This window comes from Lichenostomus cassidix, chromosome 3 (assembly GCF_008360975.1).
Source record: "Lichenostomus cassidix isolate B80296 chromosome 3, HeHo_3.0, whole genome shotgun sequence".
In the NCBI taxonomy this organism is placed as follows: domain Eukaryota; kingdom Metazoa; phylum Chordata; class Aves; order Passeriformes; family Meliphagidae; genus Lichenostomus; species Lichenostomus cassidix.
The window spans coordinates 46,123,483-46,149,551 of record NC_139483.1 but is presented as its reverse complement, the minus strand read 5'-3'; the positions used below and the strand labels follow the sequence as shown (position 1 = coordinate 46,149,551).

Below are 26,069 nucleotides of genomic sequence, written 5' to 3'. Positions count from 1 at the left end.
ATCTAAAAGGGTGTCTTACATAAATTGGTCTCTAGGCTATCTGAACAGTGGAATGAAAACAAAATGAAGACTTTTTGTGAACAAGCACGAGTCGTGAGTATTTAATGTAATTTTAATAGCTCCTTTTATTAAGAGTGGTCTGTTAGAAGTTTTTAAGGACCCTGTTGACTGTCTATGTCTCTGGCTTTGGCAGAGTTTAGTATCTGTAGTAAGAGTGTGGAAAAAGTAATTTTATATATCATACTAAGAAAATTAACTTAGCATGAATCACACTGCTTATGCTGGTCTTACTGCTGTTGCTCATCTCAGGACTGGATAGGTGAGCAAGGCTTACAGAAGTTGGACCTGTTTCTTATCCTGGTTCACTACCTTCAGAACATGGTCAGTTCTTCTGAGCGAGAATTTATAAGCCTGCAGAAAGAAGTTTGTTGAAATACAAGCATATCAATCTTTGTACCCTTTCTCTTACCAGCAGCTTCAGATCAACTCAGATGCAGTTATGTCGAGTGGCAAGATATTTTCCAAATGGGGAATGTTATGGATTATTATCACATGCAAGGCATTCATACTGTTAAAATGTTTTGTATATATGGGTTTGAGCAAAGACTTTTACTTCCACCACCGTGTCAGAGCAGCTAAGTGGCAGATGAAAGGTTTTGATTACCAATGCTGGATTTGTCAGGCTCTTTCCCAGAGCAGATGGAGAATAAAATAACTGAAGAAGCTTCCTTGTTCTAGATTAATTACATGTATAGCCCTCAGCGAGAGCTCAGATATTGCCTCTGTACTGCCTTGTTACAGGAGGAGCCTCCATCTTTTTTCTCTAATGACTCTACTTCCACGATGCCATGTTTCTTCTCTAGGCTGTTCTTATTACTAATCACTATCATCTTCCTCTTTCATCCCATTCCTTAGCAGCTCAGCCTATGTCCTGCCTTCCTCATTTCACTCCATCCATGCATTTTTGAAAAGCTTCACAACATTTTCTCTCTTCAGTACTTGGCACAAGAGTCCTTACAGCACCCTTTCTCCATTTACTTTGTCCCAGATTTCATTTTCTTTTCCTTGAGTGCCTCCTACAACCCTACTTTTTTTCCATCCTTCTATAGTCCTTGTTCTTTGTTGTATTTGCCTCCCTGGCTGGACCTTGTTACCTTTGGAGAGCAGTGATTTTGTGTAACCAGCTATGCTACTACTGCAGAATAGCAATAGAAAGAATATAAAATATCAGAAATCTGTGCAAATACAATCCCTTGAAGACTAGTGAGTTTAGGGTAGTAGTGCAAATGTAAGATATCCCTTGACATCTTGATAAACCCTTTATCCCTCTATCTCTTGATAAACACAAAATAAATGAAAAGTGAAGCTGCGTGTTTAGCTTCTCCGCTTACAACTTTGGATTAGACATCACCATAAGCAGTCTGCATCTTAACTACATTAAATTAAGCTTGCAGTACCTGCTCTGGGATAAAATTGCCAGTTTTTGCAAAAGAAGGAGTGGAAATTCTCTGTGTAGTTATGTGTGAAATGTATAAACCAGAAGTGAAACACAAATATAACAAACCTGAAATTTTTTTGTTTTGGTTGAAGGTGGTGTTGCCACACCTCTTTTCTTTTAAGTACAGTTGTATTTCATGGAATTTACCTTGGCTTTGTTTATAATTCTGAGAAATCCCCTAGTGCATCCTTTGCCCCAAGATAAATTCAGCTGTCCTTATCATGCTTGACAGATGTTGATCAGACCTGTCTTTAAACTGTCCCAGCATGTTAATTCCGCAGTCTCCCTGGGCAAACTATTTTAGCATTCATAATATTTGTAATACAATGGTGGTTCTTTACACAGCAACTAAGGCTTGTGTTCAGTTGATGATTCATCATAATCCCTACATCCTTTTCTGCCAACCTGTTAGCTCTCCAGATGTTCCCCGCCCTGAATGTCTTTGTCTGGGTAATTCTATTTAAATGCAGTACCTTTCAGTTCTCCATATTGCACAGCATCTGGGTCCCAAACATTAGGCCAGAATAACCTGCTTTTGCATTTGTTTCCCTAGAAGTGGTGGTGGATTGACATGTTTGTTTCTCTAAAAAAGAGTCTTAAATGAAAGCAACCTCTGTCTCTATAATGGGTAATGACAGTACCTTCCAGCCCTGTGCTCCTTGGCAACAGAAGCAGGCAGCAGTCTCTTCTTTGCACCTTTCTCATTTGATCTATCACCAGAGATCAAGCATATATTTATTGATCTAATATGTATATCTGAACCAATATGTATATATTCATGTAGATATCACTAGCTTTGTCAAAAATTAGCTTCTAGGGTGTCAGTTTTTAATTGACCAGTCCCACTACATCTTCACTGATGCAGGTATTTTTTTCAACTCCTTCTGAAAAGTATATGCCACTGTGGATATTTGGAGGAAAGGGTCAGCTGTAAGAGTGACAGTGGAGGGTCCAGAGAACACCCTGTATTTACATGTGACCTTGCAAAAAAATGGAAGATCACTTAACCGGTCTCAACACAGAGGTCATGTGCAAAATGTTAAACAGTTCGTTCAATGCAAATTATATTCCATGGATTGATTTGGCATGTACTTGCTATGTAGAAAATTTTGTCATCCTCTGAAGTGAAGTTACCAGTATTATGAAGTTGTTTTATTCATAATGCCTTCTTTAGTCACTATTTATTGATTTCTGTAGTAGAGACTTCCATAAATTCAGTAATTAATTACTTGATCTTCAACCCTGAAGGCCTTATTTATAGCTTGAAAATTAAGAAATCAACTCAGGCTGTAAGACAACTATTATCCAACTTCCCTTTCAATAGAACTGACCTGTAAAATTAAGTGGGTTTTATTTTTCTCAATTTTATGTAATATTAATACCTGCTATTTTGTATATACTTTGAAATTTTCCTGAGATGTTTGCAAACTAAACACAGTTGCATTCCCCCTGTGCCTGATGACTTTGAAGTCAAATGAACAATCTATATTGCACAGATTTATGTTTATGTAATAGCTTTGAGATACAAAATTATTTGTGTGACTTGTTTTCTGTTGTCAGACATTCTGTTGTTCTATGGAACTGCATTTTAAAATCCTGACTTTTATTGCTTCAAAAACAGTATCCTGAACATGTCTTATGATGAGGAAAACTCTTTCTTTTAATATAGTTTTTATATCATTATCTCTATACATAAATATATAAAAATTATATTATGTATGTTTTTATACATTTCATATAGTTTTTAATATATCATCTGCCAATTTCTTAGCTCACAGATAATTTTATGATCTGGTTTTCATTAATATGAAATAATGCCCTATTCACAAAGTCCTGCTGAAATTACTTTCTATTTCCACACCAACGCCCCCCTTCCTTTCCTCTGGAAAATACCATTCTCCATCAAAAGTTTAAAACCATGCAGGAAGGGAGATATTTGTAGTGCTCATTTGATTTGTCTGTAAAAATAATTTTAGAAGCGTAAGGACATGTCATGTAGCATACCTTCTGTCCTTCGTCATCACAACATCTCTTTCTAAAAACACATTTTCAGGTAGTGGATTGTGACTGCTCTGAAGAGGGCAGACTTTTTAGGAATTTTGTCTTTGTACTGCGGTTTTGCTGTGTAGGCAGACAGGCTGTTACATATGATTTGCATCTTTGTATTGAACACAGGTATATGTTAAAATATCCATTTTACAGGTTGTTTAACAGAGGTATTCAGATGTTAAATAATTTGTTGTAAGTATTTGGGTTTGATGTAGCATCATTTGACAAAGATCATTTTCTGAATTGGATATGGATCAAGCTTGTGATGGAACAATGGATTAGACTGGATTTGACTTAGGACAAATGATGTCTCTTTAGCAACACTGAGAAATAGCAGCGCAAGTGGGTGTTCCTGGTATTCGACATACAGGATGTTCTGCTGCTTTTGGTTTCCCCGTTTTCTTGACAATTTGCTGTGGACCATTTCTGGATTTTCATTTGCCAAGACAAAGTTTCTCAAAATTGCAGAAAATAAATTAAGCTTGCAAGTGTTGAATTCTAGCAATGTTCATTTCCTGAACTTAATGAAGATTTCATGACATGCATTCATATGTGAAAGGCTCTCCAAGTGCAGAAAGCAGCACTTAACAAAGGAACATAAATTGGAATTTGAAGGATCTGCAGCAAAAATTAAGAATATGCTGTTTAAGAGATGCTCAGTCAGAAGAAGGAAAATAATGTGTATTCATGATGCTGTCCCTTTAATTAATCTACAAAAGGAAACATTTTTGTGCAGTCTGGAGAGGTTTTTCTGGAGGAGCAGAAAGCTCTCTGTGAATGGTTCCCATTTCTCATTAATGCGTGACAGCCTAAATCTCCTTTGCATTGCTACATGAAGGCCTTATCTTAAGCAGTCAGCAAGGCAGTACTGATAATTTGAAAACATTTGTGTATACTGGGAAATTGACATATAGAAGCATTACACTATAGCTTCAGAGGGAATTTATGGAGGCCATAAATATATTGGTTTAATTAGGGGCACAGTACTAACGGATGACACATTCTCCTCAAAGTCTGCTTTCAGAGCACAATTACTAAATGGTTTTTTTTTTTTCAAAACACAGGGAGCTTGAGGATGAAAATTAGGTTAGATAATTCAGTTGGGGCTTTTTGTGTGTTTGAAGTATAGTTACAGCCCATGAAGTCTGCAGGGTTGCTTGTGAATGTGTATCCAGAATCACAGCCAGAGCTGAGAAAGAGCAAACCATGAATTGCTACACAGATTAAAAATTATAACAGTAAGAGATGTTATCTCAACTTGGCACACACTCTTTTCATAAAGCAGAGCAAATTGAGAAAAATTAGTTTTCAGGGAATTAGAATGTTATTAAAAAACCATTTATACTCTTCTGTTTCCCCCCCATTTATTTTTTAAAAATTGTTATTTATGGTATGATTAAAAATCAAGGCCCTGAGAGTAACCATGCAATTACATAAGGCAGGGTGAACTATTTAACCTACTCAACATGACTTTATCTGTTTGCTGGGGCCTTTGCCAGCTTTGCTTTCACAAAGACTATTTGTAAAATAGCTCCTTTCTGTCTGTGTTGTCTCTTTCTGCTTTCTCAGACCGCTAGAGATAGCTACCCCTGCCTTTAGTGACCAACCAGGTCTGATTAAAATCTAGTCTGTCCAATAAAAATACACTGGCAGAAACACTGGATACACGTCCCTCTAAGAATATGGAGAGGGGTTTGTCTGGTGCTGAGTGGGAAACAATCACGGAGTGTTTTGTGGGTGCTTTCTCAGAGGATCAGTGGCTTTCGAGACTGGTTTTGTCAATGAGGTAGTCACTGTAGCAGAGTCCTCTCATCTCCTGCACGTGCAGGACACCAAGGAAAGGAGAGGTACACTGTGATTCCAGTTACTTACACCTCCCTATGTCTTTCTTGAGGTGATCCAGCAGCTTTGACAAAGCTACTGGATATACTTGAAATACAGTAGGTAATAATTCTTGTTTTCAGGCAAATATATTGAGACACAAAGGATTTAAGTAACTTTCTGAGATAATACAGAAAGCCAGTGGCAGAACTAGAAGAGGAACTGAATGTTTTTATTATCTAGATGTCCTTTTTGCTGTTTTGGGAATGCCATTCACAGAAAGTCAGAGGGGAAACACTTTAGTTTCTGTTCTGTGTTTATGGTGGGTTTAGGTTTTTCATTTGGATTCACAACCTAAGAGGACTCCTTTTTATCTTGTAATAAACAATTCTTATTCTTGTCTTTGGGCACTGTAGGAGGCATGTTACAAGTGTTTTTGGCAATTCAAGGCAGAACAGGCACAAGTAATAACTGCATTTTACTTTCTGTGATGTCATAGTCTGGGTCATTCAGGCTCTTAAATCCTGGAGAGCCTCGTTCAGAGTGCTTGCAGCCAGAGCACATGAAAATTGCAAAGAGGACTCTTTCCTTATAGGTTTGCTGGATGAATTTTGAGTTACTCAGCATTGCATTGAGCTAGTTTATTAAGCAAGTAGGAAAAGCCTTGCTGTCCATTGGAAGACCACAGCAGTCTGAGTGATGTCAAGTGTTAATTTGGATGCGTCAGCACTGCACTGCTGCTGATTTTGTCTCAAGCTTTTCCACTCAAGGAACGCCATCTTCTGAAGTAATCTCCTGTGTGTTTGGGCCTTGTGCCGTGTTCTCTTCTGACCATCACACCGTGTTTTTCCCAGTTTTTCCTGTTGAGGTGCTGATCTCCTCAGCAGTACCATGAGAGAGCTCAAAGCAGTGTGACAGATGTGAACCCTGTGGCTGTCCTGGTGGGAGGTGTAGTCCTTAGACTGAGTAGGTTTGGGGTTAGTTTTTCTCTTCCTGGGAATAGCGGTGCGTTGTGTGTTTCATGGTCAGCACATAAATAATGTCTCTTACCTATCCATCTGTGGAAAAATTCCTTAGGAGCAGGTCCTACAGAGACTAGGACCTAGTCTAAAAAAGCTCTAAAAAGCAAATATTTCACTCGAGGCAATACAAGGTGCAAAATATACAGAAGAAAATGATGGAGGAAATTTTTTTCTCTCTGAAGACCTTTGCTTTCCAGTTTCATACTGTGGAGGACATCAAAATAGTTAATTGCTTTTTCATTCTGATCAGCTAATACATTTCTTTTTTGCAGTAAACTTCAAAATGTCTTTTTGTCCTCTAACACTGAGACTTGAAGTGATAGAAAGGAATGGTGTAAAAGACGAGCATTTGCCAGTGCTAGAGAAGCCAAGGACGTGCAAAGAAAACAGATTAATTTAGTAGCAAGCAGGCAGAGGCCACGAGGAACAGTTTTTACAGCAGATATCTTGCATAGCCAGCAAAGGGACTGGAGCAGGCCTGATCTACTGAGATAACCTCACATTTTAATACCTAAAAACCAGCAGCAGCATTTTGAATCCTTGCAGGCGTTTCAAGGCCTTTTCAAGGAGGGGCAGCTGCAGAAGGGGTGTGAGAATCCATTCAATGAGAAGCATTGTGCTGTTAAAAGGTGGTTCTTAATTACATTTGAAGGAGTGAGGAAACAAACCTGTTAATATGAAAGGCTAATTGAATTTATGCAATTAATAGTGTCTGATTCAAGCTGAGAGCTGCGAGGCAAATTAGTTACTGTTAAAAATGTGCAAAGATAATGTTAAATCAGTTCTATCACCTTATTTAAGCTTAAGTTTTGGCATTTAAAAGTCATAGCGAGCTATATGTGATATGAAAACAGGTTCTGTATAATATGTACTTTTTCCATTGATTGTTTTCAAGAAGCTAGAATTGAGTACTTGTCAAGGACAGGGAAATACAAGAAAGAAGCATTGCTTCAAATTAGAAATTAATCGAATTTTGGCATTACAATTTCATTAAGATTTGGAGTTTGTTTCCTAAAGTGCAGAGTACCAGTAGATTTTTGACATCTAAGGAGTTCTATTAAATCTACTTTTGCAGTCATAGAAGCCCTCACGGAATTTCACTGCTTAGGGAGTATACCTGGATGTAAGGATTTACATGAATTTATAAGGAATGTTGAATTATGAAACCGGTTTCAGGTGATCTCCCTGTCATTGCTGTAGCCCCCACTCTTTCTTAGCACTGAGCAGTTTCCACCGTCTTGTCTTCCTTTTGTGTTCTGGTGCACTGATAACGAGTGGCCTCTGAATATGCTGGAACAGCAAGTGATTTGTTTTCCCAAATTTAAAAAGATATGTCTGTCCTCTAAAGGCTTGGGTAGTCATATAGAAACTGCAGCTTGTGCACTGTGAAATGTGAAAGCTGCAGTTTCTACAGGAACTGCAATCCTGTGCTATGAAAAATGAATGTATTATTTACTAACTTGTCTTACTGCTTGTACTCTGTCCTGTGTGATCAGGACTCCATCCAGTAAAGCATGCAAAAACATGCAAAGGTTTAAATATACTAGTACTGTTGCCAGACATGTGCTTAAATAATTCATTGTCCTAACCCCTCAATTTCTCTTGAAATGTTGTATTTATATATATGTATAAAAGAATTATCATAGATTAAGTGAAATGAAGAGCAGATGAGAAAGGGAATAAAAATTGATGCTGAACTTCAGTGTGTCTCTTTCTGCTTTGAAAGTCAGTGGAAGTGCATAAACCCACAGTTTCTTTATAGAACTGAGTAGCATGCTGAGCACGTTGCAATGCACTTGATCTAATTTCTATTAGATTAGAGGGACCTGTTGGTGTATGTGAAAGTGTAGTGTAGCATATGGGATATTGTTCTGTAGTTTCAGCTACATTTACTAATGTACTATTTTTATTTCATTTGTTTTTTAACAAAGTCTTGTGTAATTAACAATTCATTCTGTATCCATTGGCATGCACTCATTCACAGACTGCACATAACCTTGAATAAAAGACAGTATTGTTGAGGAGAACTTTGTGTTAGAACTGGATCTGAAACAATAAAAACTTTAAAAGAAATGGTTTATGCATTAATAGAGCCTCAAGATGTTGTAACTAAACCCTGTTAGGGCCATAACCTGGGGGGGGAAAACCCCCTAAAGTACGAAGAGGACTGTGAGCAGGAAAAAAAAAAAATGAAGCTTTTGGTCAAGTCATTTGGTTGCTGTCCTGATTAGAGCAGGTTTGTTTCCAAGAAGTCTGGGCTGCTTTCCCTGCTGAAGACAGTTGAGCAGAGGAATCTGTAGCATGGACACTCCCATAACAGTGGCAGCACCTGCCCAAACAAGCAGGTCTTGGCTGCAAAACCCCAGGCATTTAGAAATTCTTGCAGGTGTTTGTACAGCTTAAGTTTTACTTCTCTCAGGTTTTCCATACCATGGTAAATTAATTTAGTTGGAGTGCCTACCAGCAAACTAAGTCATAATGCTTACACAAAGACATTTGCAAAGACAGGGTGTTTGGTCATTTGTTCGAGGAGCTTTGCATTTGTAATTTACATTTGCTGGAGGGAAGAGGAGACAAGACTGAGCGCGCTCCCTTCCTGCAGAAAATCCTCAGCTTGTTGCAGGCAGGCAGCTTGCAGTGCGCTTGCTCCCTGGGATTGCAGCAGTGACAAAGCAGAACTGAAAGTGCTTAGCAGCAAATTATTAACTGAAATGGTTTGACTTCAGTAGCTTTTCCCCAGCCTAAAGCTTTGACTGCCATTTGGTTTAGATTGCAATCGAGAATAGTTACGGCTCACAGCAATACTGCTATGTTAAGAGGCACCAAGTTTTCTGGACTTGAGGGCCTCATTTACTAGATGTTTGTGAGGGTTTTTTTTTTTTTACCTTTGCTACTGCCTTTCTCTTTGTGGGTTTTGTGCAATTGGTTGGAGTTTTTTATGGTTTTGCTGATGGTATTTTATTCCAGGAGTTTTATCCTCTTGCAGGATGAAGTTTGGCTTAACACTTCTTGCCTTGAGAATTACATTATGCAGTCTGCTTTGGTCTTTTTCTTACTACACATTTCCTAGCTGTCAACATTTACTTTGTCACTTCTAGTCTTGTGCTTTGTTATGTCATTGCCCATAGTATTTTGTTTATCTTTCTGGTTTTTGGTTGGTTGGTTTTTGTCTGTTTCTGTTCAATGTACACACTTACTTAGATTATTGGGAAGAGTTAGTTATATGAAGCAGGAGTCATGACGAAGCCCCAGGTTTCTGCAGCGTGACAGTAGCAGATGGCCTTTATATTGACCTTAAATTAACTGGGCTTAATGTGGAGCTTTCTTGCTCTAGGTGCCCTTCAAGGTGTTGTGGTTTAACCCCAGCTGGCAAATAAGCCCAACACTGCTGTTCACTCACTCCCCTGCCCTTCTGAGGTGGGGGGGAGCCAATCAGAGGAGTAAAAGTGAAAAAAACTCATTGGTTGAGATAAAGACAATTTAATAGGTAAAGCATAAACTGTGCACACAAGCAAAACCAAACAAGGAATTCATTCTCTGCTTCCCCTGGGCAGGCAGGTGTTCAGTCATCTCCTGGAGAGAAGGGCTCCACTCTATCATGTATAACAGCAACTTGGGAAGACCATCACTTCTAGTGTCGCCACCCTCTTCCTCCTTCTTTCCCCAGCTGTGTATGTTGAGCATAATGCCATATGGTATGGGATATCCCTTGGGTCATTTGAGGTTAGTTGTCCCGGCTGTGTCCCCTTCTAATTTCTTGTGCCCTCCCAGTTTGCTTGCTGGTAGGAGGCAGAAAAGGCCTTGACTCTGTGTAAGCACAACTCAGCAATACCAAAAATGTCCCTGAATTGTCAACAATGTCTCCAGCACAAATCCAAAACAGAGCCCCATACTAGCCATGGTGAAGAAAATTAACTCTACCTCAGCCAAAACCAGCACATTTTCCACCCTTTATTCCTTACCATTTACACCATTCTCAGGTAACACACTATCCAAAGCATCATCATTATTTGCCTTGCCTCTTCTCATCTTTTGATACAATGCACAGATATTATTCCCCTAGCCTATGGGCTATCCTTATAAAACGTCCATGAATGTCCACAGGACTGGAGAGGTGGTGTATTGTGTGGAATTACTGGGCACCAAATCCAGTTCAAATCGGTTTGCTGCTGCACTTAGAACTTCTTTTTGTAAGATTTGGCCTTCACTGTATTGTGTGGTTCCTGCTACAGTCATTCTTCCAACATGCAACTCAAATCATGGGTTACAATGATTTAAAGCCATATCGATTAGAATCTCTGCCCCTTTTCCCTTTGAGCCAGACCATAACGTTGAACATTTCAATGGAACTCCTTCCCTTGCTGCTAGCCTAGCTAGGATTTATGCACAGACTGCAGTCCATTATGGCTATGCCTGCCCCAAGTGGAGCCTTTATCTCTGAGACAAGATCACTTTAGGGGTATAGCTGCTGTGGCATAGGCCTATCCACAGTCACAGTTGCTTTGAGGTGCACCTGCTCCAGTGTGGCCTTTCCCACAGCCACAGCCCCTTCAGGAATAAACCTGCTCCATCATAGCCTTACCCATGGTTGCAGTCCTTCCAGGAGAATACCTGTTCTGCTGGGGGCTTACCCATGGCCACACCCTTTCAGGTGCTCCAGCATGGGCTATCCACAGCCACTGATGGTTCAATATCTACCTGCTGCAGCACAGATTTATCCCTGGACCTCAATCCCTTCAGAGGTGTTCCTGCTGCTGCACTGACAGAACCACAGCCACAGGCAACTCGAGATCTACCTGCTGCCTCAGCCACAGGTCACTGTCCCTTTGACTGAAGCTCACCCTGGAGCCCCAGCCAGCCCAGGCCAGCAGCACAGACACACAGCGAGTCCCTGGCCACCTGCCAGCCCAGGGCATCACCACTGCTGTTATCACAATGTTCCCAGACACAGCACAGGGAGGTGATAAAGCAGCACGGCAGCAGCGAAAAGCAAAAACCAGCCACTCATGAGCACTAGGCTCTAATGTACAGTCAAGCAAGCAAGGCTCCTGACAAGCACCTGCCAATTAATAGCTAATCAGTAATTACAGCTATAAATTCAATCTAGCACATTCCAATCAAATCTGTTGTTGTCTTGAACCCAGCAAGACCCATGTTGGGCACCCAAAAGGACTGTTGTGGCTTAACCTGAGCTGGCAGCTAGGTCCCACACAGCCACTTGCTCACTTTCCTACAGTGGGATGGTGAAGAGAATCAGAAGCAGTACAGGTGAGGCACTACTCCCTTAATGTCCCAGTTTTGCCTAGTTTGTCAAGACATTGCTGTGACTTATTGCCAGCTCTTGTGCTTCTGGACTGCCTGCATAAGTTCACTGTGTAGTGCTAATAGCAAAAGGGCTGGGTGTTGAATAAACCTTGAAACAAAAGTAGTTATTAATTGCTGAGGTCTCTGTTTCACTTCATGTGTGTTTAAAGACAAATTATAAAATTCAGAGCAACACCTGCCAGCACTTTTAATGCCATAATTTGATTACTGTGACTGCGGTACTCCTTTAATAGTAAAACATGGGCCCTAGTGGATAGGGGGAATAAGAAGGTGCATGAAGGAGTGAAAAGCTGTGCAGGGTTTGCTGGAATGAAGTGCACGTGGTACTTGTACACATTACATCACTGGAAAACTATGGGTGGCTCTTGGAGTGCAAGACTGCTCTTCACTTGTGCTTCATTTGTTTCTGCAATGCTGGTTCTGTGCATCCATCTTAAAGTCAAGTGTGACCCAAAGTCTGGTGGAGAAAAAGGCTGAAGTTTCAAGTGGAACTTGAGAAGAAGTTTGTTGTAGTTACTGCTTGAGGGGCAACTTCAGGAATAAGCAAGGAGAAAATGTTACACAAGAGGATAATTTGGAAGGCTTTACCACAGCACTCTTAATTCTCCAGTGAATAGTTGTAGATAATAATTGCAGATTATTTGCTTGGAACAGTGGTGGCAGCTTTCTTTGCAGATTCCTCTGGCCTGAGTTATCTGTAGTGATGGAAGGATGGATGTTTGCTGAGGTTCAAATGCTTTGTCTGTAAGCAGCACATAAGTGTTGTGATTATTTTTTCTCTGCAGACATTCTTGGTGCCAAGTTTGTTCATCATTCAGCAATTGGCCTTCTGTTCAGGAAAGATCCTCACTTAGTCTGTGATGGGATAACCACATGTTGCGTAACCCAACAAGGCAAAGCAAAACTGCATCACCAACCTTCACTAGTCTGAAAGTGGGGTGATGCCCCTGGACTGGACAATGCAGCAATCAGCACAAGCTGTAGCCCTGTGGGGAGACTTCTGGCCTCCACTGTCCTCTTCTGGGGAAAATCTCTGCTCCTGCTTTAAACAAAGAAAAGAATGAGTGTTTTACAGCTGCTTGATGGATCCTCAGAATTCAGATTTGTGAATCACTGAAACTTGTATTAAGTAGTTTTCTTCTGTTTGGCCTGTGTGCCAGGGCAAACCCCATCTTCTACCTCAAATGTTGGTCATGTGGCAAGAGCCCACTTGTGCCTTTTCAGCAGAACAGCTGAGCTTTGCAAAAACGGGCTGGAGCTCTGCAGCTGGGCTGGAGCCTGGCCCAACAGCAGGAGCTGTTGATGGTGTGATTGAGGCCTTTAATTTAACCCTTTACCAACAGTTGTGCTGATTAGTATTGGAGCTGTCACATGTCGCTGTTCCACCATTACCCTTCAAAGCAAAACATGCAGCAGTAATCCCATAGAGCAAAGCTCCTATTTGCTGCACCACCAGTTGAGGCTGTTCCTGTTAACTACTCCATCTATGGCATATGAGTTTCTATCCCAGTCTTATTTTAAATGTAATTAGAAAATGAAGTATATTTATATCAACAATTGTGTAGATAAGATTTTCATTATGAATATGTAGAAGGCAATAATTATTTCTTAATATTCTAGAATAGGGATGCTGTGAATCTTCTGTGTAAATAACCAAATTGTGCCAGACAGTCTAATGGCATTCAATAATAATTTTTCACTCTGATGGGAGCAATCTTCCATGTTGACTTTGAGCCTAAAAAATGCATCAGAGTTGATTTGAAATTAGTTAACAATCATCATGGGATGACCAGTGATGAAGATTTAAGTAAGCATCCATCAAATATAGGCTTCAATTTCAAAGGTAAAGAGAGAACATGTAATTTTAAAGTTTGGGGTTTTTTTATCAAAGGTAGTTTTTATAGCAGGAAGAATGAATAAGTACAACTAGCAATTTGCGGTCTAGTCCTTTTTTTGCATTAATATGATTAATTTGTTTTCAGTTCTTTTGTTGAAGAAATTAATTTCTCCTCCCACTTTCTGGGAGACTTTGAAGTTAGCATCCAACTATCAACCTTTGTCTCTCTTCCCTCACCCCCTCACATTCCTGGAGTGTGTTTATGCATGTTAAGAGCAAGCAGTGCAGTGCCCAGCTCTAGGGAATTAATTAATATTACCAGTCTTAATTTTCACGTGTTCAGTTTGACATATCAACCTACCAAACAGAACCAGTTTGATTTTAAGTTAATCATTTATTCTTCATTTTTAAATGGTTATAAAAGTAATATTTTAAAAATGTGTATCTGTAATAAACCTTTTCCCAGTATGACTAGTTTCTTTCCTGCTTCAAGTGCCTTCCTAAAAAGGATCCTGAAATAAACTGTTTCTTCAGAATGAGTTAATTGTAATAAAGCAATGTTATCAGAGAGTCAGTTCCCAATATGTGACACAAGTTTGTCTGACAGAAAATTTTTTTCAAAACCTTTTCTTAATTGTATTGCTGCTCTTTTCATTGTCAAAGTGGCTGAAATGTGGGTCAGAACTCACCAGCTCTCCATGTCTATAAGCAATGAAATACACTGCATATCTCATGTTGTTACAGCTTTTTGACTAATGGTCTTCTCATGAAATAATAAACATAGAAATTACTAAGGGGGAACTGAACTGAATTTAAAAAATTAAAGTGATAGTGCAAATCAGCAGAAAGGGCCTACCCAGTCTAAACCACAGAATGGATGGCTTGAAAGCTTGGGCTGCAGGGCTTGCTGCCAATGAAGACCTGAGTTCAGGATGTCTGCTTTTTTGAGCTAGCAGCTGTTAATGTTTTTAACCTCTGAAGGAGGAAAAAGGAGGTACAGTGTTACTGTCAGTTGGAAAGCAAGAATCTGTTTTGACCAAATGTTTATAATTTTCATATAATTATTTTTGCACAAAAAAGATGCAACAGTAGGCTGTTTGAATTTCTTCATGGAAAGATGAGAAAACCAGTAAATGTCCATGTGGGCACAGCCTCGTGATAAGACTGCTTGCCAGGGTTGTGGGATAATGTGGCTCAGGTCCTGACTCAGCTCAACTCTCTGTTACATAGTTCTGTTGTCTATTCTTTCTCATGGGGTTGGTTTGGGATTTTTTTCCTGTGTTGTTTGGGGTTGTTTGTGTTTGTGGTTTTGGGGTTTTTTTGTTTTTTACTGGATTCTTTCACTTCTCTAAAAAGTTAAATCCTTTTCCTGAGCCAAATTTCGGAAATTCTGTCCTGCATGTGAGAAAGTCTTTAATCAATTTTCTTGAATTAAATTAGGGCTTTAGTCATGTTCTGAGAAGTTTGATTTCATGTTTAAAAAAACCCACGGAGCAGGTATATGCACGTCTGTACAAACAGACTTTTTAAAGCTGGAAATGTGGATGTAGGTGCAGGTTTTTCTAAAGACTTATGAAGCCAAGAGGAAGTCAGGAGCTGTGAAAAACATGGGCTGATAGCTGCCACAGGCAGCCCAAAGTGTAGCACTTGTAGAAATAAAGGGTTGTGCCATGTATCTTCCACTGCCCACAGTGCTGTTCAGTTTGGAATTTTGGGCTTGCCCACTACAGTTAAAGAACCTAACACCTAAGGTTAGGTCTTTTTCAGATGTATTTGGGTTTGGGCTCAAGTCTCTGCAATGTGAGGTGTCTCAAGTAAAAAAAAAAAAAAAGAGAGAACTGTCTAATTCTACTGTGCATTGCAGTGACTGTATGATGGAAGTTTCTGACACAAAATGCCTTTCAGCTTATCAGTTTGTCATAAATAAAAAAAAAAAAACCAACAAGAAATTAAAAGGGTGGGGAACTTTAAAACCAAAAGATCCTTTGCTTTCCACTGAATAACCTCTTTTTTTTTTTTTTTAAATCTGTCTTCTTTTTAACAAAGTAAAGCAAATCACTGCTTTCCCAGAATGAAATTGATGCAAAATTTTGGCTTTTTTTCCCCCTGAAATGGGGGACTTTATTGCTGATACTCCATACATCTGTGGTAATACAAAAAAACCCCAAAACAAAACATTTGTAGATCTCTTAATGAGCAGTGCTTTCTCTTTATTTGCCTCCCCCTCAACCTCCAGGGTTTTTAAAGACTTAGTAACTCAAAGTTAACTCAGTTTCTGATTTTCTTGATAAATTATTGTTTGGTACAACGTAAAGTGAAAAGAACATAAGGTTTTTAAATGTTAGCTATCACAGTGATGATGTGAAAGGGGGTCTACTTGCAAAAAGTCATTAGTATTACAGTAATAACCCATTTTACAAGAATCCCTGAGCCTTGAGTGTATTGATTCATCCAGCACAAAAGCTTCCATTCATTTGCAGTGTAGATCATCTGAATTTCCACCTGCTCAAGACACGGATATTGGCATGTAGGTGCACAAGTATATTATCAGTACGAATGTGACAGTGGACCTGTGTTAGCCTGTGTTTCCATGGTGTGTCTGAAAGGATTTATAGTATGGCTGTAGGAGTTTTCCTGGAGGCAATAGTCTAAGTCTGAGCTTCCCCCTTCTCTTTCCTTGCCACTTTTAAAAAAGAAAATACATCTTTTGTTGTTCTTGGAAATACTGAAGTGAAATTGAGAAAATGGCAAAAAATCTTAATCGAAATATGGTACAGATTTGTGTACATGAAAATGAAGAATTGGTAAGATCTGAAGTGTTTTGCAGAGGGAAATGGAGAACATCAGTGACCCTTATGAATAGTGTCCTGAACTTGAAGAGGACATAAAAACAAATCAGTACAGTTGATATTCAGAAAGAGGTTTGCCATATTCAGCCATGGCTTTCATGGCAACGATCTGCACATGGTTGTTTTCTCATCTTATCAGTGAGTGCTTTACTTCAGAACCACTTGAAATTCCTAGCTTCACAGTTAGAGAAAGCAGGCTGCAGTGTGGTGGTGACAGGGTCGTGAACACTCAGAGAGGTGCTGCTTTCCTCATTAATTGAGGGTATTTGTTCAGCAGGTGACTGAGGCCAGGGTACAGCACGCTGCCATAGCCATCCTCACCAGAGGGCCAGCACCTGGGCCAGGAATTTGTGCTTGGCTGAGCAGACTGCTCCCATCCCAAAGTACCCTGTGACAAACCATTATTTGCATGTTTGTTTATTTTCTCTCTTCCTTTTGTTGTGGTTTTCCCACAGGACAAAACCCTCTCCCTAGGGGAAGTAGTGGCTCTTCCCCAGGCCTAGTGTCAGCTCTTGAAAAAGAAGGGCCCCATTTGGGCAGTATCCAGTTGGGCTTTACCTCATGCCTCCCTTGTCTGTGTCACATCCTGAGTCCTCTTTGGCTTCACATTTAGCCATTCTTGATGTGGTTTGTTTAGGGTTTTTTTCATTCCGCTGAAACATTGCAGCTCTTCCTGATGCCAAAACTACTCTATCTTAAAGTCCTCCCTGGAAGCCCATGTCTTCCACTGTGTTTTCCGCCATTATTTCACGAAAGTTCTTTCTGGCCTTACCTGTGCAATAAAAGTCGATGCTGACAAACGTAAGGACTTTTAGGCAAAGATGGCAGGTCTTACTCATCCTTTTGTATACCAGCAAGAGCTCTAGTACAGAGGCAGTTCATGCCAGCAGCAAGAACACTTTAGTATTGTACCTTTTGAGTAACGAGTGTAAAATGCATCAAAGACCTGCTGTGTCCAAATCACATATTGGCCTTTATATTAATGTGTTTTTAACACAAAGATAGCTGCCGTAGTGCTGGGCTTGCTTCATCTTGTGTGGAAAATTGATCAGAAGGTATTTGATTTCCCTGCTGCAGAATGCTGTGTTCCCATATCGACTTTCCTTTCTCTGAGGCTCATTTCTATTGGGGTTTTCTTTTGTGTTTGTGCAATAATTTTGCTGGACTCTGCTTCTGTTTGTTACAAGTGAATTTATGAGTTAGCACTGCCTCACTTTTTATTGTTACAGGGCTATACAAAAGCTGACATTTCTCTGTAATTGCTAATGAATTAGGTTTTCCAAAATCATCATAGAATGTTTTTCAGCCCTGTGACTCCCAGCCTTAGTGTTGAATGCAGTGTGTTTGAGATGGCTGAAAAAACCCTTCTGCTTTCATTGCTGGCAAAGGGGAGAGAGAGGGTCCAATGTTTGTCCCTGAGATGTGTTAGGTTCGATAGATTCTGGTGTTTGCATCAAGCTGAGAGGCATGATTTTCCTTCCCTCTCCAACAGTAAAAGCAGACATATGAGTGCTCTAACTGTGTTCTCTCTGAAGCTGCATTTCATCAGTAGTTAAGCTAAGTGTTTACCTATGTCTGCACTTCTGTATGAGGCATTGAGACACTTGGACTATTGTTTCATACATAGAAGTATTTCTTGTTTGAATTTTTTTTTTATCCATCCCTCCTGCATAACTCATTTCCTTGATCCAGAGTTTTGCTGCTGCTGCAGGATATTATCATTTACCATGTGTCATCTCGGCCTCTAATGTGCAAGAGCAGTGATGCAGAAAAACGTTCTTTCTTTGCTGAAACAACTAAGGGGATTGTCCTGAGGTTGTGGTTTGGAACTCAAAATGGGACTTTAACTAATCTGGAAACTCACTGAACTGTTAGTTCCCTCAAACATTTGCTGAGGTGGTTGACACAAGAATAGGTCTTTTTTATTTCTTTATTCTGAGCTATGGCTCATACCTAGTGACTTGTAGGCAATTACCGTTACACACCTGTATACCTGTGCCATCTTTTTACAGGGCTTCCCTTCATCTTCTCCAGCACCTCTGCAGAGGCTGAAATACAGAGTGTGGTGGAGTACTCCAGGCAGAATTATTGCTTTCAGAGTAAATCAAACTCTTACAAGCCTTCAGTCTCTGCTGTCTTTCAGATACGGTTTTGTTTAATCGTTATAGAAGCTAGACTAGAACATGCAATGCCTGTTCAGAGCAAAGAGGGAAAACATTTGGGGAAAGACTGGCAGAATTTTCTCACAGTTTTCTGCTCTAGGTATCTTATTTACACCTGCTGAAATGGTTTCATAAAATTATTTATACATTTATGAGCGTTTTAGTCATCTCCTTTTTACTGGTTATGTCACTGAATTTTCCCAGCACTCATCTGTGTCTCACTTTGCACATTTGCTGTCTGCGCAGTGAGATTAATCCTGTCTTGGGATCTGTAGAGGGGTGCTTAAATTTATGATTCAAATGGATACAGCTCCTGTGGCAGAAACTGTGAAGGAAGTTCATGAATTTCTAATTATAGGGGATTGATTCAATTAATATAATTTCCTAAGCTAAGTTGTGGTGTGGAGCATAGATGTGGCTTAATGTTTAAGTAATTAAAATATGCACATTCCCCCTAGAATGTCAGAGCCATACCCTGGATAACCAAGTTTCCTTTCAGATGCTCTTCTCTGCCATGCTTGTGTATTTCAGGAGCAGAACAGCAATGCCTTCAGATAGGCCATGATATGCCTCTTATCTGTTATATTACATACAGAACAAGTGAACTGAAGTTATCATGGAAGGAAAAGTCTCTCATGAATTCAAAACCTGCCATTCCAGTCAGGAAATGGTTTTCCAACTTCTTTCCCGTGTATTTTGTGCTTTGTACTTTCTTCCCAGTTGCATTTTTCAGACTTAGCTCATAAATGGTTGCAAAACTGTTTTGAAGATTTTTATGAGGAAAGTAGTATATAAAACCAAAATCACAATATTTACAAGCCTGCAGTATTTTAAAAGAAAATGTATGCAAATTATCACATAAATCAGTGTAAAAAGGCAAGAAAAGCTACCTGTGAAAGAAGCTGCTTTCTTGAGCCCTGAGGCAAATAACTAAAGGCTTGAAGCATAAGCTACAAATCCTGCTTGTTAAGCTCACTACACACGTTTTCTTCCTACACACATTTTCTTCCAAAATGAGAGATTTGTAAAAAGCATCTCACCAGCTTGCATTTCTGCACTGGGGCTCCTGAGTTTACCAGTGTGGCTCTGCAGTCACTCTCGGTAATGCCCACAGTGCCAAAGGGCTGGCAATCCCAGGCAGTACCTGGGCAGTGTGACGCCTGCCATCCATCGCCTCCTGCAGCTGCTGGAACAGAGCTTCAGCCAGGACCTCAGGGCTTTGTCCTGCATCCATCCTCTTGATGGCTTTGTCTTTGGATGAAGGAGGAGACAGGAAGAAATAGAGCTGCTAAGAAATGGCTTTAAAGGTGGGAGAACAGCTTCCTTTGCAAGCTGAGATTGCTTTAGATCAGCTGTAGGTGACTTAATGGAGGATTCCCTAGTTTAAATTCAGTGGGCTTATTCTACAGTATATTAGCATTACTGATTTTTAAAACCACCCCCTGACTTTATTATCAGTATTTCAGATTCTGTGCTGTGCTGACCTTGGACCTCAAGGGGAGCTGGACAAGCTGGAGCTAAGCCACAGTTTGCCTTCCCTCTAATGTGTTCCCTGGGGATTGGATACAATTTATGAATATCTCAATTTCTCCAGAATCTTCAGATCTTTGTTGCTGATTTTAATGGGTATTGGTCAAGTTCAATATGCACCAACAGTTTCTGGGTACAGGACAGGTGCCCTGCCTAGGGCCACTTAAATCCAGAAACCATGCAAGTAAATCAGCCATGTTTGGGAAACACTGGATTTGATAGTGTAGCTTAAGCAGTCTGCACTTGATCAGGTACTTTCTCAGATCATTGGATTTCTTCAGACCACTGGGTAGCATGTAGGTGATGTGAATATCTGGTTCTCCTCGGACAAGCTTCATGGGCACATGTGGAGGGCAGTTATCTGGGGCAGCAGGCTGCTCACACAGAAAATAGCTATTGCTCTGATCCTACTTTGTCTAGACAAGAGCTCTGGAAATGCAGGCTAGGTATGTCTCTTACTGCAGCCACGATTTCTATAAGCCCAAGCTGTCCTCTGTTTCATTTTTAAGTTTTGGTTCAGAAGGACAAAACTAACCTTCAAAAATATTTTCTGAAAAGATCGTATAGCGTGCTAGAGACCATGCCAGCAGTTCAACATTTGCTCAACCTTCTAGAATTAGCCTTTGGTAAAAAAGGCGCCCGATCCTGATGGATTAAAGTCAACACAACCTGTGGATTTTAAAGTGAGGTTTAATGTGGGGTTTAATGGATTTTAACCAAAATAAATAGAATTGCTTGAGGCTGATGAAAGTTCTGTGATCTCTGATACAGATTTAAGCCAGAAGTTTAACTGAGAGTGCTATTTCTCTAAGTATTTTCCTTTGGTTTCTTGTGTAAATAGCAATAGAAAAAATATAATTCTGCTGGAAAGGCAGGTAGGAATATTAATCACAACAGTGCAGGACTATCAGGTGTTTTGCATTCCAGCATTTGCATTCCATCTTCCAGGCCAAGTAGAGCACTAGAGGAGGGATAGGAAAGTTGTCCTTGCTTCTGCCCTCCACAGTCATCTTGGTCCTGTAAAAAAGCTCCTGTTCTAATAGGGTGGGCTTGACAGCAAATGACAAAAATGAAAGCAAATTCAGTCAGGTTTTTTTAGAGTTTAGTTACATGGGATGCAGCTGACTGTTTAGTTGAATAGTTTTATGCTGAAAGTAGTAACTTTTCATCTAATTGCTGTCTCAGGCTTCAACTTCACGAGCAACTGCTCAAGCAGAAGATTTCTGTAGTTCTGGGAGGCCAGGCAGCATCTTGTAAATGGTAGTTTACAAAGAAACGGGCATATTTTAAAACAAACAAAACCAACAACAACAACAAAAAAAAGCTAAAACACTAGCGGCAAGCAGCTTTTTAAGACAACAGATAAGTCATCAGGAACTTGGGCTCCAAAGGCATGCTAGGGACACAATGGGATTTTCCTGATGCCATATTGAAACTGTAACATAAAGCTGATACAGTGCTCCTTTTTTCATCAGTGCAGTAGTGTGTGGACAAACAAGGTGCTCATGAAGGAGAAGTATTTGGGTCATGGAGCTTGTCTTTCCTTCCCTCCTTGCAAAGTCTAGGCAGGGTTTGGAGAGTGTCTGAGGAGGATTCACAGCAATGTGCCTGCAGCCTTTTCCAGATGCAAAACTTAGTCAGATTCCATTTTGACAGAACTATTGGACAAAGAGAGGGATGTCTGGTGCCAAATAGCTAATTTCATATTTCTGATCTGTGAACATCTGTGGAATTTCCCTGGCCTTGGTCCAGCTTCTCCTTGACTAGAGGAGTCCTGTTGGATCTGTCAGTAAGTGAACATGATCACCTTTTCATGCCTACTTCCACTCAAGGACTTCATTTCCCTTTTCATGTTACAAAATCAGCAAAAGCAGATAGCAGACAATGCATGGCCAGGAAAAATCCCCCAGCAGGGCAGTGACCTGCTGTCAGCCTTGCACACGAGCAAGGACATGGCCCTGAGCCATCCTGTGCCGTCCCTGGCTGCCATGGCCAGCAATGCAAGCTGACTCAGTTGTGTGGTGGCAGAGCAGGCTCTTCTCTACTCTAAATCTTGCAGACTTCCGTAGTGGGTTAATCCAACACCACTTCATGGCAGTCAGCGGTAATTTCCTGTTTAGTATTAAAAGGCGGCATTTCCAGAAAATCAGAAAATTGTTTCTGGTTTTCTTTCTTTTTTTTTTTTTCCCTTTTTTTCCTTTTTTTTTTTTTAATTAAATCCCAAGAATGTTTTGTCACCCTTTGTGTAAACAAAGGGCATAGGAAGTACAATTTCACAGAGATAAGAGTTTTACGTGTAGGCTGAGGAATGCATGAACAAGAAGTCCTTCAGTACTGAGAAACAAATCCACGTCCTTTTTTTTATTTTCTTAAAATGTGTATACTACTGCTTAGCCAGCTGTGATGAGTAAGTTACAGAACTCACTTTGCAATAACTTAACAAGGGCTAGGGCTGGCTGAGAATAAAGTAGGAGTAAGTAGGTTACCCCATGATTTCATGTGAAGATCAACCACCAAATTGTAGCTCTCAGTGCTGACGACTATATTATCTTCCTCCATTTTAACTGGAGTTTTCCCACTGATTTCTGCTAGACATGTTAATAGTATCTGCCTTTTAGGCAGTTGGCTTGCAGTCTTAGATCAGATATCACAAGTGGGTCTCCCTCATCTGACTTGAGGTAGCTGAAACCCGTTGGGCAAGTTGTTCTGTAACAGTTTCTGCGTCTCTCCATCAACAGCAAAGGGAGCCTGGATGACTCGAGTACTGGAGTAGATGGTTATATCCTAGGTGTTTGTAGAAAAGTGATTTGAACTCTGTACTGTTGACAAGTTTCTGTGTGAGAAACTGGTCTTGCTGAAAGGTATCTGCATCCTCTCAGTACTTTTTCCTCAGAGAATCTCCAGTGATAAGTATGAAATTAGCTGTTTTAGTGGATTGTTGGAGAATTTATCCTGAAAGTGATTCCTTCTGGAATAGTTAATATTTCCTATATGAACTGTTTTGAGATAGGTCTTGGTTCTGTTACTCTCCTGCTTTTCCCTTTTTCTCTCCCTCAGATTTCTTCTTTCTGGTGTTTGGATATTTCATTAACTTGATTTTTGTTGTATTTTAGGAGAAACCTGATGCCAGCCCCACATCTCTACAGCTGCGATCCCAGATTGAGGTAAGCACATAGATTTTGATCATCCACTTTTTCTTTAATTTGATATTCTGAATAAATTGGGTAAAGTCTTCTCTAGTGTCTGCTCTCAGTGCTGCATGTCTTCTCTTTCAGGAGTCACTTGGTCTCAGCAGCACTGCATCAACACCCGACACTGAAAGAAAGTAAGTGAAGGTGCAGGAAGTGAGAAAGGAGGGAGGGGGAATTTGGAACATTTTCCTTGGAGTAAATTAATTTTAGATTGTACTGATGTTTCTAGATTTCAGATCCAGACGCTGTGAGTGAAACCTGTTTAGGAACCTGCTCCTTCTCTTCTTCCCTTTTGGCCTTCTGTTATTTTGTGGTTTTATATCAAGGGAGCGGTATTGTTTCTCTCTTCTTTGAGCACTTGGGTGTACATACACCAAAACAACTGACAGTCATTTTTTAAGAACATCAGTGATTTCACATTCTCTGCAAATTAAACCTGCTTTCAAAATTACTTTCTGTTACTAGACTTAAATGTAGTCAAAAAAAGATAGGTGACGGGAAGGGAGAATTACAAACTTACATCGCATTCCTTTTCCTGTGCACTCCTGAGTTTGTAACTGTGCTTTTGAAGAAGGTGCCAAGGGAGTGAAGTATTTAAAACCAGTTAAAAGGAGCTTTAATTTTAGCGTCCTTAATAAAAAGCTCTCTGTGAGGACTGAGAAGGTTTCTGTTTACTGTCACCTCCTGCTGCAGTGTGTGTGCTTATTTTCGGCGCCTCCTTCCTTTGATCCCAAGATCTTGGATCCCTGCTGCTGAGGGTAGTGTGCAGTGGTGCATGAAGACAACTGACACTGTATGTCCAATTGCCTGCACTTTGTAGGGTAGTGCCAGCTGGACTGCTTCAGAGGGAGTACATGAAATCCATTTGTGATGGGACATGCTTTTGTAAGGTTTTACAGTCCCACACTGGAATATCCTCAAGTGATTCATCACTGGACAGTAATAGGAAGGTTCCTCCCCTTGTTTTTGCTAGTTCAGTAGAAGGACTGTCAGTCCCAGAGGGACCTTTGGTAGGTGCCTGAGTATCGACCGTGTAGAAGTCAGTTGTGTGATAATGGACAGCTTCTTAGGAGCTTCCTTTGGGCTTGTCTGGAAGCTGATTCATGCTAAAGGTCTCAGAACATGATAAATTGTCTTTCAGAGGTGCCTTGTCCTTCATTATGCAGAGAAAAAGCAGAGATGGTTTGATTGAAGTAGATTATTATTTTCAAAATAGCCTAACACAGATAATGTGAATTTTACCTTGGGTACCATCACTGCTCCCATATTACATGGTGGTAAGAGAAGCCTAGAAATCTTAGAGCTTAATAGTTGTGGTTCAGATATTGAAATATGGAAAAATATTGAAATATCCTTGAAGGATACCTGCCTGCCCATAATTGTAGTGAAACCAGAAGTGCCAAGTAGATGGGAACTAAAATCTGGACAGTAAACCTCCAAGGTTATCCTATATGCAAATAACTTTTTTCTCAGCCTCAAACCACTTCACCCATGGGTAAATATCATAATCACACCTCAGGTAATAATGAGACAGAGATCTCACTGAAGGACAGCACACAACTTGGAAAAAGCTCCACTTACAAGTTCTAGCCAGCTTCCTAAGTTGTGTCTCTGTGTAGGTGTTCAGCCACAAATAACTGAGAAAGCAGTATCTACAAAGACATCTTCTGTGTGAGTCCTCTGAGTTAGCCCATTTACCTCACTGAAAGGAAATTAACCAAATTATCTTCGTTCAGATGAAAGGAACATGTGATTTTTGTGGACCTTGCAAGAATGGAAGTATGCCATTTGAGGATTTGTTTAAGGGTGTATGTGATTAACGTGATCATATATATGAAACTGGTGCAGGACAGGTTGTGCTAGATACTTGCACAATAAGAAGCAAGGCCATGTGATGCATGATAATTGGACAAGGTGTTCAAAATAATAAATTGTATCTACTCAATACTGTACAAATTACTCAGACCTGAAATTGCACAAGTCTGTGCCTACTAGTGACAGCCTGCCACATCTGTGTTGGCTTCACCCCTCTAGCTTGGAAGGCTGAATTGTCACAGGAATTGCCTCTTCCAGGGAGGCAGAGTTTATAAAATTGATATGCAGGAAAATGAAAACTTCAAGCCCATCCAATATATCTGTACTTGCTGCTAACATGTTGAATTTCATATTTCTCAGAGGAGGGTGTCATATTAGCCCTAGAGGTTTTTGTGGGGGTTCAGTGTTTAGTATATGGCTTTCATCTGAATTTTCTGTGTTGGGCATGCTACAAGATGTGGCAGCTTGTCCCTTTGGGGACGCTGTCTTTGTGTCCCTCTCATGCCGCATGAAAAATGTAGGGTAAACCTTCTACAGAACTTCTTTTGTTGTGACAAGACTAGTTTGCCAAATATCAAACTTGCTGCAGATATGCATTGGTTTCTCATATTCACAAAGAGATTTGGGGGAGAAAAAGAAAGATTTGTTCAAAAGTAGACATACAGACTTTCAGGAGCTGAAAAATCTGGTTTTGTAAGTACTCTTTCACAAGTAAAAGCTTATCCAAGAATAGTTATAATTCTACATATTAAAAATCAAAATGTTTTGCCAGGGTGAAATTAGTTGCTTCTGGTCTGGTGTTCTGAGCAAGTTGATTTAGAAAATAAAGGCAGTCCCAAGGAAAAATCTGTTCTGAAATAAGGAGGCAAGAGCAAGTGTTTGCCTGGAATGTGGTCACTCTCGGTAGCTCCCTCACCCAGCATTGCTGCTGCACACCCTACAGCTTAATGCTACCAAAGCCTAAAGTTTT

The 26,069-nt window shown here is 40.1% G+C and overlaps 1 protein-coding gene across 5 annotated transcripts in view; it reads left to right on the top strand.

Moving 5' to 3' along the window:
* The window catches only part of LOC146439628 (SAM and SH3 domain-containing protein 1-like), a 531,074-nt gene that overhangs the window by 445,405 nt on the left and 59,600 nt on the right, over positions 1–26,069 (top strand). For all 5 annotated transcript variants that reach the window (XM_085055592.1, XM_085055595.1, XM_085055594.1 and 2 more), the window contains exons 3-4: positions 23,207–23,257; positions 23,369–23,418. In XM_085055592.1, coding sequence (XP_084911718.1) covers positions 23,207–23,257; positions 23,369–23,418 — 101 coding nt within the window. The remainder of the gene's footprint in view (positions 1–23,206; positions 23,258–23,368; positions 23,419–26,069) is intronic.